At 42.0% G+C, this 19,097-nt stretch overlaps 1 protein-coding gene across 11 annotated transcripts in view; it reads right to left on the bottom strand.

Annotated features, from left to right (window-relative positions):
* DLG2 (discs large MAGUK scaffold protein 2) overlaps window positions 1-19,097 on the bottom strand; it is a 1,481,925-nt gene that overhangs the window by 353,717 nt on the left and 1,109,111 nt on the right. For 8 of the 11 annotated variants that reach the window (XM_054015731.1, XM_054015732.1, XM_054015733.1 and 5 more), the window contains one exon: window positions 5,162-5,317. The exons of the other annotated variants lie outside the window; for them this stretch is intronic. In XM_054015731.1, coding sequence (XP_053871706.1) covers window positions 5,162-5,317 — 156 coding nt within the window. The remainder of the gene's footprint in view (window positions 1-5,161; window positions 5,318-19,097) is intronic. 11 annotated transcript variants of the gene reach the window in all.

Genomic DNA, 19,097 nt, shown 5'->3' with positions numbered 1-19,097 from the left:
CACAAGGACGTGGGCGTATAAGGACCACAACAGTTGTCCTTCTACCTTCTGCTGCACATAAGGGATTACTGTGAATCAGGCCCTGTAGTGATAAGTGCATCTTAGAAATTTAGAGGTATCACCCTCACTTCCCTTCCATAAGCTTTTACCATATTTACAACAAGGAGTCTGGTGGCACCTTAAAGACTAAGAGATTTATTTGGGCATAAGCTTTTGTGAGTAAAAACCTCACTTCTTCAGATGCATAGAGTGAAAGTTACAGATGCAGGCATCTGTAACTTAATGCCTGCAACTTTAACTTTCACTCTATGCATCTGAAGAAGTAAGGTTTTTACCCACGAAAGCTTATGCCCAAAGAAATCTGTTAGTCTTTAAGATGCCACCAGACTCCTTGTTGTTTTTGTAGATACAGACTAACACGGCTACCCCGATACTTGTTACCATATTTAGTTACACTCATTTTATCAGCTTATTGCTTATTCTATTTTAACTTATTTCTTAATAGAACTATGAAGTATTTCACATGTTTCCCTAATCCTTAGTGTTTCTTTCCTGTTACTGTTTCAGATATCAATCCACCTGTTTACTTTCCACTTTAACACATCTGCTGTTCTTCTCCCTTTGTCCTGTGTTTGTCTTTTCCTTCACAGCCTGTTTCTAAAGCATGCCCTTTGATCAAAATTGCATTGGCTATTTCCAGCACAGGTTATTAAAGATAATGTTTGTTCCATATAAATCGCTCTGACAGTTTGGATTACCTTACTGGAACATTAGCACCATAATGCCTTAATAGCATGAGCAATAGACTATGACTCAAGACTCTAGGGCTTTATTCCCAACTCTTTGTTTTAGGGGGAGGGATAGCTCAGTGGTTTGAGCATTAGCCTGCTAAACCCAGGATTGTGAGCTCAATCCTTGAGGGGCCACTTGGGGATCTGGGGCAAAATCAGTACTTGGTCCTGCTAGTGAAAGCTGTGGGCTAGACTCAATGACCTTTCAAGGTCCCTTCCAGTTCTAGGAGATGGGATATCTCCATTAATTATTATTATTATATTGCACAACTTGCAGTTTCCTGATGGTTCCAAGCATTTCACTGTATGCGTGAGTGTCTGCCCTTTTTATTTTAAATACTGTATTTTCTGGCGTATAAGACTACTTTTTAACCCAGGAAAATCTTCTCAAAAGTCGGGGGTCGTCTTATACGCCGGGTGTCGTCTTATAGGGCGGGTGCTGAAACTTCCGAGCCGGACTGGAGAATCTGCGGTCGCCGCATATGGTGGGGGGAGCTCAAAAACGGCCGCGGCCGCATCCCCGCCCGATGACGAGGTGAGGGGGCGCCTCACCGGGAAGGTGTAAGTGAAGGGCGGAGCAAGCTGCAGGCGTCCGGGACGCCCGGGGTATGGAAAAAAGAGATAGAGCGGTGCTGTGCCCAGAAAAACACGCCTCTTTCACCCGTCTGGCCCGCCCTTGTATCCTATTACCGTACCTCCTTCTCTGCCTCTCAGATCTCGCTCCTGAGGACTGCAGTGAAGCGGCGCAGGTGCGCATGTGCGAGATCTGAGAGGCAGAGAAGGAGGTAATAGGATACAAGGGCGGGCCAGACGGGTGAAAGAGGCGTGTTTGCGCTACCGCTCTGATAGTCTTGGAGACAGGGAGGGCTGGGCAGGCAGGGAGAGCTGACCAATCCAAGCAGGCTTTGTATACAACAACCAGCCAATCGCCGGTAAGGTACATCGCTTGCCGTGATTGGCTGGTTGTTGTATACTGGGTACCACATACAGTACAGCACCAGTATCTGTACCTGTTCATACAGTATAGCACCAGTACATACAGTACAGTATACAAATGTCCAACAGTCAAAACCCCATCATGGCTCCACCAGCAAGAAGAAAGAAATATGAAGCCAGTTTCAAACTTAAAGTTGTAAACTTTGCCATGGAACATAATAACTGCGCTGCTGCAAGACAATATGGAGTAACAGAAAAGATGGTTCGGGACTGGAAAGCAAATGAAAAAGCATTAAAGAGTATGCCAAGGGGTAAGTGTGCATTAAGAAGAGGCACTCCACATTGGCCAGAACTCGAAAAACATGTAGCAGACATGGTGAATGAGCATCGCCAAAATGGTTATGTAGTGACACGAAATAAAATACATTTGTTTGCACTTCAGTGGGCCAAATCTAACCCAGATCACAGCAACAGATTTAAGGCCACTGTATCCTGGTGTACTAGATTCATGGGAAGGCATAATATGGTACTGAGGCAAAAGATGAAAATTGCCCCAAAATTACCTGCAGATCTTGATAGCAAAGTAAATAGTTTCCATCGATACGTAATACAACAGCGCACTAAACATGGCTATGCGTTAAGTAGTATTGGAAATATGGATGAAACTCCAATGAATTTTGATATGGTTGGAAATAAAACTGTCCATAAAAAAGGTGAAAAAACAATTTTAATTAAAACAACAGGACATGAGAAGTCCAGTTTTACAGTGGTACTAGGATGCACAGCTGATGGCACCAAACTGAGACCAATGATTATTTTTAAAAGAAAAACAATGCCGAAATTCAAGTTCCCTGTTGGTTGTTTTGTACATGTGAATGAAAAAGGCTGGATGGATGAAGAAGGGGTAAAGCTATGGCTTGATAATGTATGGAGCAGGCGACCAGGTGGACTTATTCAAAAATGTAGTCTACTGGTGTGGGATATGTTCAGGGCTCATTTAACTCCCAGCACCAAGCAAATGCTTGCAAGACTAAACACAGATGCGGCAGTTATTCTTGCAGGATTGACATCGTTGGTACAGCCACTGGATGTGTGCCTAAACAAGCCATTTAAAGATCGCATTCAAGAACAGTGGAATGAATGGATGGTTAGCGGCGAAAAGTCATTCACAAAAGGAGGAAACATGCGTGCTCCACAGTTGGATGTTTTGTGCAAGTTTGTCATAAAAGCCTGGAATGATATTGATGCAGAAACAGTAATCAAGTCTTTCAAGAAGTGTGGCATATCAAATTCATTAGATGGTATGGAGGACGACTACTTGTGGCAAGATGAAGAGGAAGCCGAAGCTGAGACCACACCATCTGATACGGAATTCGATCCATACTATGACTACCTTACAAATGTATCACAAGATGTCATTGATGTACTTATGATATCAGATGACGAACAGGAGGATTTTGAAGGCTTTTAAAGGGAAACTGTCACGCCAGCAAAACCTGTAAAAATACCGTAGCTTGCAGTTATGATGGGCGTTGCTAACTGGCCAGGGACTTGCCCGGCACTTGCTCTCTCTCTCTTGTTTGTTATCTTCCTCCTATCATCATCAGTTCCAGTTTGGTTGACAGCTTAGAAAACAAACAGCATGGCAGCTCCCATGGGTTTATTGTCTTATCCTTCCTTTCAGCTTTAGAGTGAATTAGGAAAAGTTTAATCCACTTGCACTGTTTTATGTTTACATGTTTGATGACAAACAGCCTTATGTTTATAAGTGACAGTTTTCCTGCTAAGTACCTGCATGTCATAAGCATTTGAATTAAAATTACCATATTGAAATCAAATCTGATGTTTTTTTAATTTTTTTTTGGTGTGCGTTGGAAAAGGGGTAGTCTTATACGGCGAGTATATCCCAAACTCTATCTTTTAACTGGAAAAGTTGGGGGTCGTCTTATACGCCCAGTCGTCTTATACGCCGGAAAATACGGTAAGTAAAAACAGCTATTACCAGCTGATGTCCAAACAAACCATGTTTGATTGGCTGATTTCTTATAGCAACAGTAAGAGTTGAAAAGAGATTTGAAGGAGGGAAGGATATATTTGAAGGTAATATGGATCCTGGGAATACCTAAGATTACAGAGATTATTCTGTATTAATAACTATAGCATATTACTACGTATAGTCACTGCGCACACACTTTCTAAATTAATAGTTTATTACAAAGTAGCAACATTTTATTTAAATTGGTTTTATGGAGAACATCCCTACTCCTTGACTAACCAGAATAACACTCAAATTTAGAAAAAAACACTTTCACATGGTTTGATTTACAAGAGACTTTGTTTGAAAGACACTGTGCTGAAAGCATTGTGTTCACCCTTTAGAAACCATAAGAACACACACTTAATCTCCTTGCTACAAAAATTGCCCTTTGTTAACAGTGGATTTAAGGTTAGTAACTTTTAGGCCAAGTACTAGATATGTTCTGTTATTTTACATTTGCAACACAGACTTCTAAAAATCTCTTTGACCCAATGATTACGGCCTACATAAGGGACTTGCGATTTTGGGCATCTCAATATTTGGCTGCCCAATCTGTGACACCTTAAAGAGGCCTTGATTTTCAGAGGATGGATGCTCAAGCACTTTCTGAGGACCAGGCTCCTTTAAGATGTCTCAGGTTGGGCACCCAAAAAACTAAGGCATCTAGAAATCATTAGTCACTTTTGAAAATTTAAGCCTAAATCTCTTTTTTCCCCCCTAAGCCACTGGTTTGTTTGCCTAAGGTAACTAAGTTATGCCTGGATACAGTTTTGAAGAGTACTTATAAAGAGGAATTTGGCCAGAATAAGTTGTTCCTGATTAAGTATCTATCATAAATTCCAGGCAACATTAAACACAATTTATATTCATTATGTCCATTTTCATCATGTTGAGTTTGGCAAACTCTCCTGTCAGAACATAGCCATCGGAGGGAATACAACATTTCAGATGCTGAGTCAGCCAATATTTGGCTTGGAGGGGCAATTAGTCTTTGTTACCTCTCAAATCAAAATACACACAAGCAGAGCGGAAATAAATGTATGTCATCAACCCTAACTCTTACAACTTATGGTGAAGTCTTGGTCACTTTTCAGCACTGAAGTAAAAAAAACGCTAGGTTAGGCTATAGCATGTGATTCATAACATGTGAAACACTTAAAGCATCATTCCTAGGGATACAAACATTGCCTGTATTCCTCCTCAGCTCTTGACTACCAACATTATATTGAGGTAGCATACATCTCCCACAGTACAATGTTGCAGAAGTGGAAGCCAGGTTAAAGACAAGTGCAAGCCTTAGAAGAGGGAGCTTTACAGTGAGGTAGAGACTACTAAACAATTTTAGTGACGCTCATGCAATCCAGTAAAGGAAGTGAGGTAGAAATACATGCAGTACCTTGTGATCTCAGAGTCAGGGAGCAGGCCTATGTGGTAGTGGGGATAGGGAGCTGTAAGAAGGAAGCTTTTGTCACACTCGACAGGGGAATAGTGCCTAGGAGAAGGTGGTTTATCACACAGTTTGTTCACAGTGCTGTAAACAGGTTCAGGAGGCCTGGTGATACAGAGACAAGAGTAAAAAATTAGATGTGTAATAATGTGCAAGAACATACAGATTATGCAACAATCAGAATATAAAAGCATGCAAAATCTCCAGATTTTCAGGAGAACTTTTGGTCAGTACAATATGCTGTTAAGTCAGAAATTAGAACTTGATTAAACAGTGTCGTTGTATACAAGACTGTTGTATAATAGGATGAAGGTAATACACTTGTGCCATAAAATTTTCTCATTGTCTGTGGCTCTGACTGAAAGGGCCATGTCCTACCTTCTCCAGCTCACTGATGTATTTTCCCAATGGAGCTGTTCTTTATACAGATCAAAAAATAACACACACACAACTTTCTGTCACCCATCAATAAAGTGTTGCATCCATACCCACTATGGTAGAAGAAAGTGCGTGGGCCCAAGTGTATTATTCAGCAAAATATACTTATCTTCTTTTGCTTAATTTTACAGATGAAGCACAATTTTTGTATGAAAACACCACTCCCATGGACTTCAGAAGATGAGAGCTTCCAGATGGAACTATGGACAAGATGTGTCAACACAGGTCACCTTTCACACATACAGACACACACATCATAATGTGCAGTTAAGCAATGTATACAGTTATTGTGAAGAGCTATGTGTACTGTATTCAGACTCAACAACAGTGTGGCATGAACTGTCAAAACCACTGATATTCTAAATTAATGACAACATCCTTTGAAGTTAGTATGTCATTGAGAGCCTGATCCTGCAACTACGAAGTGTCAGAACAATGATGAATTTTACTATGTACATGGTCCAACCATGTAGGCACAGGGTATGAAAGTTGCCCAGAGGGGCAGCTGCCCCAGTGGAAGCATTCACACTTGAGGGAGGGCAATACTTCCACTGGAGCTTGCCAGCAAAGGACTCTCAGAAAATGCACTGATTCAGTGCGTCCACACGTGTCTTGACTCTTCTCCCTGCTCCATTTTGTGGGCTCCGCTACTTAGCTATTGGCCTGCTGATAGAATGGTGATTGCAGGAGGCTTGTATACTAAACCCAGACTTTGAGAATACAACAAACTGCTCAATGCTTTTATCCCAGGTTCTGCTAGCAGACCCATTGTATGAAACATTACTCTGTATAGGTTAGGTATTAAAGTATGGGAGCCTTAAAATTGAATAGTGACACTTCTTAAAGAAACCTCGTGAAGGCATCAACAGACCCTGCAGACTCAAAAACTTGCTAATGAAGTTTTCAGTTCTTGTAACACTGTGAAGCACTTACAGCATGATTCTTTTGCCATTATTTTGCATAGGTACATGACAGCGGTGTATGCTCTGTTATAAAATCCCATTTCCTTGGGCTGTCTACATCAGCGGTCGGCGACGTTCGGCACGCGGCTCGCCAGGGTAAGCACCCTGGTGGGCCGGGCCAGTTTTATTTACCTGCTGACGTGGCAGGTTCGGCCGATCGCGGCCCCCACTGGCCGTGGTTCGCCGTCCCGGGCCAATGGGGGCGGCGGGAAGCTGCGGCCAGCACATCGCTCGCCCACACCACACACAAGATCTTGGCAATTTACACAGAACAGAATTCCATTTTCCCCTTTGTTTTCAGGGATTTGCTATTTTCTTATTACAAATATTTGGTTTACCCAATATGAAAAATTATTTTCTAAACAAATCCACATTTGAGTTGAGTACTCTTATGCCAAGTTTAGCCCAGTGGAAAATTTACAATGGCAATTTAAAATTGAAGGAGATAAAATACTTAAATAGCAAACTTGGCAGTTATGAAAACGATCAAACATTTATTCTATCCCAGTGTTTCTCAAACTTTTGTATTGGTGACCCCTTTAACACAGGAAACCTATGAGTGCGACCCCCTTTATAAATTAAAAACACTTTTTTTGTATTTAACACTATTATAAATGCTGGAGGCAAAGCGGAGGTTGGGAGTGGAGGCTGACAGCTCACAACCCCCCATGTAATAATCTTGTGACATCCCCAGTTTGAGAACCCCTGTTCTATCCCTTTAGAAATGTTCTTAAGGAAACAAAGGGTTTTTATGATCTATATGTTTAACAAAAAGTTTTCTGGATGGATATTTTAGTTCACCTACTAAATTAATTACTGTCTGAAATAGTAATAAGAGATACCACATTTGATATTATGGTGTCATTTTAGATCATACTGCCTTTCATTCCTTCAAAATTGCTTTTTTTTTCAGGGCAATGTATTCTAAAAAAGCACAAATATCCAATTCATACAGTGTGTAATATTGATTTTTACGTGACTTAAAATACCAACATAGCCATGATCAAGTTGGTGACTGAATAAAACAGCTGAGAACTTGCAAATTTTCATCTTCACTTCAAGTAATAGATGAAGTAGGAGTGCTACTGTTTCTGGACGCCTGCCTGGAATATATGTATAGTATTAATGATTTTTATTTCCAGAAATAACTTTATGCCTGACCTTCCAGCCAGAGACAAGTTTAAATGCAACATGCAAAAGAAACAAACATACACAAGGCTTGTGAATACATTGTAAATATTCTAATTACACTGAAATCATAAAAGTAGGTGACCATCACTTCTTTCTTTGGGTCAAACATCATGCCATGCAGAGAAGGAGAGGTGTGGTGAATGCTATGTTATTCGATAGTAGGAAACCATTACAGTAAAGCACAGTGAAGATAAACATTCAGTGAAAGACCATCTACATAAACATTTAAATTACTCTCATCACCAGATATCTGAATGCACACAGTCACTCCCATACAGCCCTATAGAAATGTGTCACATCTGGTAAACCAAGCAATTTAAATGTTAGTATTCTTCACTCTGACAAACTGTCCTAAGTCCCACTGAAGTGGCAGCATAGCAGAAAACTGGAATTTGCTTTAATGAACCTTTTCAAATAAATGTAACACTATTAAAAGTGCTCAGTTCACAGCACTGGAATATTAAGTCCTTTATTTATTTACAGGTTTAACACAGACAGTGACACTGAGTAGGCCCACAATATTCCACCAATAATCCTGACTTGTAGACACAACTTTTAGGGGCAGAAGGGGAGTCCCGTTTCCTTGCCCTTCAATTCTTGTCCACCCTACTGAAAGCATAAATCAGGACATCAGTTAATTCATTGTGATGTCCTCTCTTAACTGATCTGAGACTATCATAACCACAATTAGATGGTAACACCTTGTGGTTACCAGGAACCTGGGTTGAAGTGGTTATTGAGATCAAGCTCAAGCTGCATGACAACATTAGCTTTGAAAGGACTAGTGCAAGAACTTAGAAGAAAAGTACCGGTAATACTAAGGGGCAGGGTTCTGAATGTGCCAGTCTAGACTTATATTTACTCCAACATTTCCCAAGAAAATAAAAATTAAGAGTTAAAAACAGAACATTAAACTTAGGATAAATTAGGGGTCTATAATGCAAACTAGATACATTAAAATATGTCACTGTGCAGATAAACAAACAGATGAGGACATCCTAATGCAGGGGTACTCAACAGGTGGATTGCTGGCCAAATCTGGACCACCAGGTGCTTTTGAACGGTCCCCAAAATCTTTGTATTTATTATGATCATTACTGTTTTTTTTAATTATTATTATTATTTTCTCTGGAGTCTGGATCTTGACTATACCTTGACCAAGAAATTTGGATCTTGACAAAAAATAACTGATTATCCCTGTCCTGATGTCTTCTTCATCTAGGCCCGTAGCTCTCAAACTTTTCATATTACGAACCATTTCCTGTGACAGACATCCTCTTATCTTATCTCCTGATCCAACATCTTTCCTGTGACACTTATAATATATGGCTACATGAAGAAAAAAGTAATATTAGGAGAATTAAGGAGACTACACCTACGCTGAACGGTTCTCCTAACACAGGTAAGCATTTGTTAGCATCTCTAGCCCCTTTCACTGGACATAGACCCCTCTTCTCAATCCTATGACAGGGAGACAGGCTGTCATCTGTTGTAGGATGCAGGTAAGGGAACATACAATAAGATGGCTTTTTAGAAATGGTTTGCAATGTGCCACTCTGTAAAATAAAGTCAAGGAGAGTTTAACTGTTCTTCGAGAATAAAAAAAAATAGAGAGGCAGATTGAAAACAAAGCCTTATGAAGCATTTTCATAAAATGAGTTTAAGCATGTGCCATGCCTTATTCATAAACATCAAAACATACAAGATGAATGTACACTGGATCATGATTAACACAAATACAGCACAATTTTTATACTACTGAATAAATAAACTACATGAGGAAAGCAAAAACCAACCATTAGGGGATGCATTTTCCTCTCAGTGTGGATAGAACTGCCATTTACATTAAGGAGAAGTCACTCACCTTGTGTATTAATGGGGGTTCTTTGATGTGCGTTGCCCTATGGGTGCTCCATTTCAGGTGCTCCTGCATCCTGCACCTTTGATCAAACTATTTTGGTAGTGGTGCCTGTTGGGCCTGCACATGCACTCCACATATCCTTGTGCCCTGCACCAAGACTATATGGGTCTGCGTGGGTGAACTGCCCTCAGTTCCGTCTCCATCACAAAGTTCCACAAGGCAGACTCTGAAGCAGAGTGGAAGGAGAGCGGATAGTGGAGTACCCAGAGGGGGACACATCTTGAAGAACTCCAGTTACTGCACATGGTGAGTAACCTCCCCTTCTTCTTTGAAATGTGTCCCGGTGGGTGCTTCACTTCAGGTGACTCGCGAGTAGTACCCCCCTAAGGGAGCAGGAGGTTCAGAATAGAGTCCAAAACAGAAGAGAGAACTGCATTACCTACAAAAGCATCTGATCTAGCCACAGGCTCCAATGCATAATGATTGGAAAGCTTATAAACAGAGGACCAAGTTGCTACTCTCAAGATGTCTGCAATTGGTACATCTTCAGTAAGGCTATAGAAGTAGATACTGCTCTTTTGGAATGTGCTATCACCCTGGAAGGGGGTTGAGCATGAGTTCGGTTGTAACAGATCCTAATACATCTGAAGATCCACTTTGATAACCTCTGTATTGAAACACCTGAACACTTGTTTCTGTCTACAAAACATTCCAATAGCCTAGGAGATCTTCTAAATGGTTTGGTCCTCTCTAGATAAAGGGCTAATGTCCTCCTGACAATTAGGGTATGGAATATGGCTTTTTTAGTAGGTGTGTGTGTGGTTTTGAGGGGAAAATGGAAGATAAATGGTTTGATTAATATGAAATTCTGAGGATAACTTAGGTAAATATCTTGCATGGACCCATAGTGATACTTTCTCTCTGGTGAATACTGTAAATGGGGGAGTCTGTCATTAAAACCCCCATTTCTCTAACCCTTTGGGCAGAAGTGATAGCTACAAGGAAGGCTGACTTCATAGATAAATCTAATAAAGAAAACGTAGTTAGTAGCTCAAAAGCAATTAAGGACTAAGTTGAGGCCCCAGCTAGGAATGGGATCTCTGATTTTTGGGCACAAATTCGACAAACCTCTTAGAAATCTTGTTCTAGTTGAGTAAGCAAACAGTGAACAATCCATTCTGGCTGTGTGAAAAGCTGTTATTGCTGCTAAGTGTATCCTAATGCAAATTCACAGAAAGACCCAATGTTTTCAGTTCCAACAGATAATCCGATATCCTAGGAAGAAGAGAGTGAGTCAGTGAAATCTGACGACTGTTGCATCAAAGATAATAGCTTTTCTATTTCCGGAGGTGAGTATTTCTTGTGGAGTCTTTTCTACCATCTAATAATACGTGTTGTACCTCTCCTGAATAGGACACCTCTACTCCCGAGAACCATCAAGAAACCATGCTTGAAGCCTCAATCTGCAGGTTGGGGTGAAGTGTTTGACCGGCCTCCTGAGTCATTAGGTGACGAATGAATAGAAACTGCCATGGAAGGTGAAAAGAGTCTGATTAGATAGGGATACCAAACCTGTCTTGGCCATGTTGATGCAATCAATAGGACCCTGTCCCAATCTTGTTTGATCTTGTTGAGAACCTTTAACAATAATGACATCTTAAAGTTTGGAGAGATGTCTCTGTCAAGTCCGCAAAGAGCTTGCAATCTTCAGAGGGGACGTCTTCAAAGGTACTCTGGACCTTTCTTGGGAAGCCCAACAGCTACAGCCAAGAAGCTCTTCTCATGACCACTGTAGTGGATATGGACCATGATGCCGTATCTGCAACATCCAAGGAGGCCTGGAGCAATGTGCAATGGCTTTAAATTCATCACAATGTTCCTCTAGTAAGTGATCAATAAACACATTTAATTTGTTGTAATTCAAATAGTGGTATTTGGCCATGAGCGTGATTTGCTACTCTGAACCAAAGAGTGGTTGAAGAATAAGGTTGGGGACCAAAAACATCTAGTCTCTTGTGGTCCTTACTGTCCAGGTGGAGTTCGAGCAATTTTGTCTTTTTGGTTCATTAATGGCCTCCACTACTAGGAAATTCAGAGCTGGGTGAAAAAACAGAAACTCTGATTCTCTGGCAAGGATATAATATTTTTTATTCACCCTCTTGCAGGTAGGCAGTGGGGTAGCTGAGGTTTGACAAACAGTCTCAATGGGCTCCATAAGAGCTTCATTGACTGAAATGGAAATCCTCAGAGATGTTAAAGTGTGCAAATATCTAGGTTATGGTGGGATTCCTGAATCTATTCTATGGCAATCTGAAGCATGTCTACAATTCGCTTAATCAGTTGTTGAAACTGCCTGAAGTCATCCACCATAGAAGGAGGTAGAGGCATCATGGCTTCATCAGGCAATGACGTGGGAATAGTAGTAAGATGAATCATCTTTTTATCTGCCCTTGCTTCTTGTTCTTGGAAGGTCTCTTCCTTGGGCAAAGGTGTTGGTCTAGAAGGTTGAGGAGAACAGACTGTTTTCTGCTCCCTCCTGTGGTGAGATGATTTCATTGTAAACTGCTGATGATAGAATGCCCATGGGTCCCAACCAGGCCACTGGGAGAATGGGGGACAAATGGCATAGGTGGAGGCATCCATCTGTGTTCCTGACACAGGGGTGTCATTTGGCCCTCCTGCATTATGTTAGTGAAGGGGGGGAAGTGATGTGTCCTAGAATAGATGGGGGAACCCTGCACCAATATTTTAGCCTAAAGAATCCTCTTCCACATACTCCAAGGTGGGAGGATAGCTGTTCAGCTTGCAAAGTAGATGAGGACGAGTGTGGTATGTTAGCTGATAGAGGGTTCAGTAACCAACACAGTCTTGATGCTGACAAACCCCTTACTCATTAGCAGAGAAAACGCCTGCTCTGAAGATACTAGCAGGTGTTTAGGGTACCTAAATTCTTGTGGTAGTGAAGATATCGAAGATGGGGTTGAGTGAAAACTTGTGGTGGACAGCTTCAGTACCAATGCAGTTGGTACCGAACATTTGGCATATAAGCAAGTCGACTCTGATTCAATCAGTACCCTACGTAGCTGAGCAGTCTTTGGTACCATTGACTATGGGTACTAAGTGCTGCTCATGGACCAGCTTAGAAATGTTTTCACAAGTGTCTTTGCTACTCTGGGTATGGGTACCTGAATGTAGCACCAACTCTGTCTTAGACAACTGACTCCTCTTCACCTCTGCAGTACCGACCTCTCTCAAATCCTGCATGGAACTGCCCTGGAGACCTGAGGTCTCCATAGTAATCTTCTGTGTAGTTGCTTGAGATTTTCTTGGAGATTTACTCTTTACCGCCTCCTGCTTAGAGACAGATGTCAAGGCTACCACTACAGAGGGCTTTGGTACCTGAGATGTAATAGGTGCCACAGTATTGCCTACTTCTCTAGTGGTCTCCAGTGATTGAGATCTTGATGTGGATAGGGCAGTAGTGATACTGGCAGGTCTATGTACAGGGGCACCTTCAGCCTCTGGAGCTGAAGCTGGTCATAAAGCTTGCTCCACCATTAGGAGTTTGAATATGATTTTCCTATTTTTTCGGGATCTACTCTTGAAGGAAGTACAGATCTTGCACTTAGCGGGACATGCATATTTCCTAAATAACAAAGGCACTGGACATGTCAGTCACTGATGGAAAATCACCTCACGATAGGAGAGGCACCTTTTGAATCCCACGGAGCTCAGCATTCTTGAGTCATATAATAAAAAATGACCCCTCAAAGGGGAAAAGCTAGAAACTGCTATTTAACTATATCTAGTAATAAAATGTTTGGGTTTCAGAGTTGTTTTTTTTAGTTAAAGGGAAAAAAAGAGAGGAAACAAGTGTACCAACAACTATACACACTACAATGTAACTAACTATGTGCTAACTAACTAACTAATTATAGAATACTGTAGCAAACAGGCACACAGTAGACTCCATCTCTGGCCAACGGCAGTTGAGAAGGAACTGAGGGCGGGGTGCATGAGTGGCCCAAACAGAAAATGGTACCAAACATCTCTGATCAATGGGCAGGTGCACATGAAGTGGAGCATCTATAGGGACACTACTCTAAGGGTATGTCTTCACTACCCGCCAGACCGGTGGATAGCAATCGATCTATCGGGGATCGATATATCGCGTCTTGTCTAGACGTGATAAATCGATCACTGAACGCGCTCCCCGTCGACTCTGTAACTCCACCAGGGCGAGAGGCGGAAGCGGAGGGAGCCGCGGCCATCGATCCCGCACCGTGAGGACAGGAGGTAAGTCGATCTAAGATACGTCGACTTCAGCTACGCTATTCTCATAGCTGAAGTTGCGTATCTTAGATCAACCCTCCCTCCCCCAGTGTAGATCAGCCCTTAGAAGAATATCTATTTACACATGTGCAACAAATAGAGTAGATTCACTTACAAGCTCAAATGTGCCTTCATATATATGGAAAATTCAGCTTCTGGGCACTCACACATCAATAGACCATATACATTTTTAGTCAAACAAGTTACTGTGGTCAATATGCGGGTAACTGCAAGAAATGTAATGGCCTGTATTGCACAGGAGATCATACTAGATGATCTGCTGGTCCTTTCTGGCTTTCAACTATGTATCTATAAACTCCCATTGTTTAGTCATGCTTTTCTTTAAAATAATCCAGTTCTTACCAACAATTTTAAAGACTACAAAAATTTTCTAGGTACCTATTCATAAATATTTCTGTAAAATACATCATCTTTAAATATAAGATTTTCTTTCAGTCCTGAAAACCTCTTCAATAATACAGCATTTATGCTTATATGAAATATACCATTTACATTAAAATTACGGAACATGTTACTGTAATTGAAATAGCTATGCACAATTGTTATTGGTAATTTAGCACAATGGCAGACGTAATTAAACTAACAGAGGGTCCTGTGGCACCTTTAAGACTAACAGAAGTATTGGGAGCATAAGCAGTCGTGGGTAAGAACCTCACTTCTTCAGATGCAATAATTAAACTAATTTGCTTTCTTGAAATATTCAGACCAACTCTAAATCTTGATGTTATATAACACTATTTAAGAATTAAAACGTAGCTGCTTTGGTATTGTTACTATTTTTACTGAATTTAATGTTGTGCTCATAAGAGCCCTTTAAACAGAAGATGATAAATATTTTGGAGTGTGGTAGTTCAGAAAACTGTCTGGAGGAAGTTTAAGTAGTGCAACAAGAACACCTCACACATACTCACCTCTCCCCTGCCCCCCTCCCCCTGTAAAATCTTCTGAAGGATATCAAGATGCAAATGTCTCATAACAAGAGCAAATTCATTGGGCTATCATATCAACTAAGACAGGACACTATTTACAGCATCTCAACCCCTTCGTGAATGTTATGTATCCCTTTGAGCTGCCATGGTCCCCATAACAATCCATTTGTTACTCCACTAGCAATGCCTCCACACGCTGAGCACCAGCCATTATTGAGAATTATAGCATCAGAAGGAAAATATAACCTTTAATGTAGTTCTACTCTGGAAAATGACTATGAAAAACTGGCACCTTCTTGTCCAACATATTGGCTCCTTTTGAGTTTTCAAAGTAGTATCTGTTTACTTTAGTGACAAACATTCTTTATATTTTTACTTTTACTCCACTCAGCAGATTTGAGGAGGCAACTAAGCTGACAAGGGGGTATAGTGGTAGGATTCTTCATTCTTGTGCATGATCAACAGAATTGTTTATCAAACTGAACCAACTACACCTGCACAAATTCACCCAAAACAATCTGCCTGCCCAGGTGTCACTGAAGGCATAATTTGGAATGAGACCTTTACTATGTGTGAGATAAAAAGAACTCATTTTAGCTCTTAAAGCATGTTGAGTTTGCAAGCTTGCAGACAGGCTATACCACATTCAGTCTGCCAGAAAATAAATATGCCACCCTACACTGCTATTTTCAGTCATTTTTCTGAATAGAAATGTACTTTGATTATGATGGAGTCTCCTGTCCATGTCAACATACAAAGATTCAGCAAACACTATAGGTGAACACATATACGCAAGAACGGCAAACACTGATACATGTCGGACAGACAAGATTACCCATGAGCATTGTATCCTTGATTTGTCATATTCACATATTTCACATCAGGTGTTAATGCCTTGCGTCAAAGTGGTTATTGATGACATGACAAATCTGCCATCATCTTGATCTGTCATGGGCTGTTGCTTCCCAGTTGCTGGGGTCAACTGGACATGCTTTCACATTTGACTTCAGTGTGTCTTTATATCATTTGTACTGGCCACGATGAAAAAAGGAGCTTTACTTTAGCTGACCATAAAATATGGCCTTGGGTATTCTCCAGGAGGCCATGCTAATGAGATGCTCAGATTAATGCAGCTAAGTTTTTATGAGCATGCTTTGAATGCCAGACATCGATGATGATTAAGAATTCTGATACTGGGAATCTTGTCCCACCAATTGACACTGCAAACAGACCAGAGACAGCACATACGGACCTGATCAATATGGTGGCAACGTGTTGTCCATGTCTCACAACCATACAGAAGCATTGCAAGCATGACCGCCCCTAACAGACATTTAGTTTAGTGCTTATTTTGATGCCCCTATTCTTCCAAAGTGGTGTGAGAGCATTCCAGATGCAGAGCTAGTCTTAGTTATGTGATGGGTAATCTCATCCTCAATTGTGGCATTCTGTGACAGTTCACTCCTGAGGCAGCAAAACTTCAAGGACTTGAGAGGTGCACTTTTGATCTTAACAGGGAAGACATGCATATCCCCTGGCACAGGTTTTCTTTAGGTTGACTGTAAAAACAACATGATTGCATGAGCAAAGCGGTCAGTTATAAATTGAACATCATCAATTGAGTGAGAGCAGCCAGTGCACAATCATCAGCAAACAAAATCTCCTTCATGAGTAAATCTGCCATTTTCATGTGAACATTGAAGCATTGCAGATTGAACAAAATCCCATCAGTGTGGAACTGGATAAATACTCCTCTGTCAATGTCATGAAATGCATCCCTAAGCATAGTCCAAAAAAAGGATGCAAAAGAGCATGGGAGCCAGTCTGCAACCTTGTTTGGTGCCACTGGTCACCAGAAAGGACTCAGATATCTCACCATTTTCCACCACACTGACCCTCATCCCATCATGGAAGGACCAAATGACCGAAATAAACTTTGCTGGGTATCCAAACGTGAACAAACGTTTCCAAAGACCCTCATGACTTAGAGTCAAAAGCTTTAGCGAAGTTGATGAAGACTGCGGCCTGGTCCCCACTTCGGACTAAGGTACGCAAATTCAGCTACGTTAATAACGTAGCTGAATTCGAAGTACCTTAGTCCGAACTTACCGCGGGTCCAGACGCAGCAGGGAGGCTCCCCCGTCGATGCCGCGTACTCCTCTCGCCAAGCTGGAGTACCGGTCTCGACGGCGAGCACTTCCGGGATCGATCCCAGAACATCGATTGCCTGCCGCCGGACCCTCCGGTAAGTGTAGACGTACCCTGCTATTTTGTTGCTGGCACTTTTCCTGAAGCTGAGGGGTTGTAAAGGTCATGTCTATAGTGCTCTGTCCAGACTGAAATCCACATTGAGAAGATCACATCTTAAATCAAATGCGAAAGTACATATTTTAATTATATTCAATTTATTATTTGTATTATTGTAGTGCCTAGGACCCCCATTCATGCACCACGATGACTCAATTTTGGTAGGCACTATAAAAACACAAAGACACTCCTGCCCCATTTAAATGTAAGACAAGAAACCAGATACAGATATGGACAGATCAATGGGGGGAACACAAGGAAACAATGACAGAATATTGGACAGCATGATAGCAAGTGGTCTCAGCACACCAACAGATGAGCCATTTGTATTTAAGTTCACTAAACAGATTAATAAAGTAACACTAGTTACAGGGCCGGCTCCAGGCACCAGCCTTGCAAGCAGGTGCTTGGGGCGGCCGTTCCGGAGAGGGGCGGCACGTCCAGCTATTCGGCGGCAATTCGGCAGATGGTCCCTCACTCCAACTCGGAGCGAAGGACCTCCCACCAAATTGCCACCGCGGATCGCAATCGCGGCTTTGTTTGTTTGTTTGTTTGGGGTTTTTTTTGGCTGCTTGGGGTGGCCAAAACCCTGGAGCCGGCCCTGACTAGTTAAACAGGTTTGTAGCGGGGTGGACACCAGCTCCTGCCATGAAGGGCTTAAAACAGCCCTGAGAGAAGGCTGTTGCAGGGGGAAGCAGCTGCTAGGCTGATTGGGGAAGTAGCTACAGCTGGGCCACGCTCCAATCAGGCCCAGCTGGCCCTATAAAGGCTGTAGAGGGAGATGGACCTGGCTGCAGGAAGCTAGAGACAGAGTACCTGAGTGACGCAGGGCTGGGGAAAGGCTGGGGAGTTCCAGCCTGCAAAGCCCCAGGCTGAGGCCTAGCAGAAGGCCAAGGGATACTAGGGGTTGCAGAGGGCAGCCCAGGGGTAGGCCAAGGCAGCAGGTCCAAACCCAACCTTGCCAGTGATGAGTAGACTGATACTGCAGTCTGCCCCAGGGCGTGGGGCTAGACAATGACTGGCAGTAGCCTTATACTGAGGTGAGGTGGGAATAGTGGGTGGGGGGTCTCTGGGGAGGGGAGACCCTAAGACTGAGGGGTTACTGCTAGGGGGCAGCACCGCAGGTAAAAGGGCCCCAGGGTCCAAGGAGGAACACGGGGGCCAGAGGACAGGCGGATCACCAGCCTGCAGAAGGCGCTCCGGAGCTGGAACGAGCTAATTCCCGGAAGTCACCAGCAGGAGGTGCTGCAGGGGTGAGTCCGCACCTCTACAAGGTTGCTAACAAGTCTGAAATTAACTTTTAACTTCACCTTTAGAATACATCACCATAAAAAACTCACCATCAATTTAATACAAATAAGTTCAAGAATTTTCCAAGTGTAGTAAGTGGTGGTTTGTATACATTATCTATCTTCTGCCCTCTTTCAATTCCTTATGTTTGATCCACTAGGAACACAATATAGAGTACCTCAATTTAAAGTTTGTACACCTCTACCCCGATATAACGTGACCCGATATAACATGAATTTGGATATAACTCAGTAAAGCAGCGCTCCGGCGGAGGGGCGGGGCTGCATGCTCCAGTGGATCAAAGCAAGTGCCATATAACGTGGTTTCACCTATAACGCGGTAAGATTTTTTGGCTCCCAAGAACAGCGTTATAGCGGGGTAGAGGTGTATTAGGAATTGGGATAAATTGAAATTTATATTTATTTCGGTTAAAAAAAGAGAAAAGTGGTAAAGAGAGTTAGAGAAATAGAAAAGGTAAATACAAAAAAAGTACATTATGCTACTTCTGGAAAGACTCTTACAATAGTTTGTCAGCTTTCCTATTATAACCTCCT

The sequence above is a fragment of the Malaclemys terrapin genome, chromosome 1 (assembly GCF_027887155.1).
Source record: "Malaclemys terrapin pileata isolate rMalTer1 chromosome 1, rMalTer1.hap1, whole genome shotgun sequence".
In the NCBI taxonomy this organism is placed as follows: Eukaryota; Metazoa; Chordata; order Testudines; family Emydidae; genus Malaclemys; species Malaclemys terrapin.
This window is presented reverse-complemented; position numbering and strand designations above follow the sequence as displayed.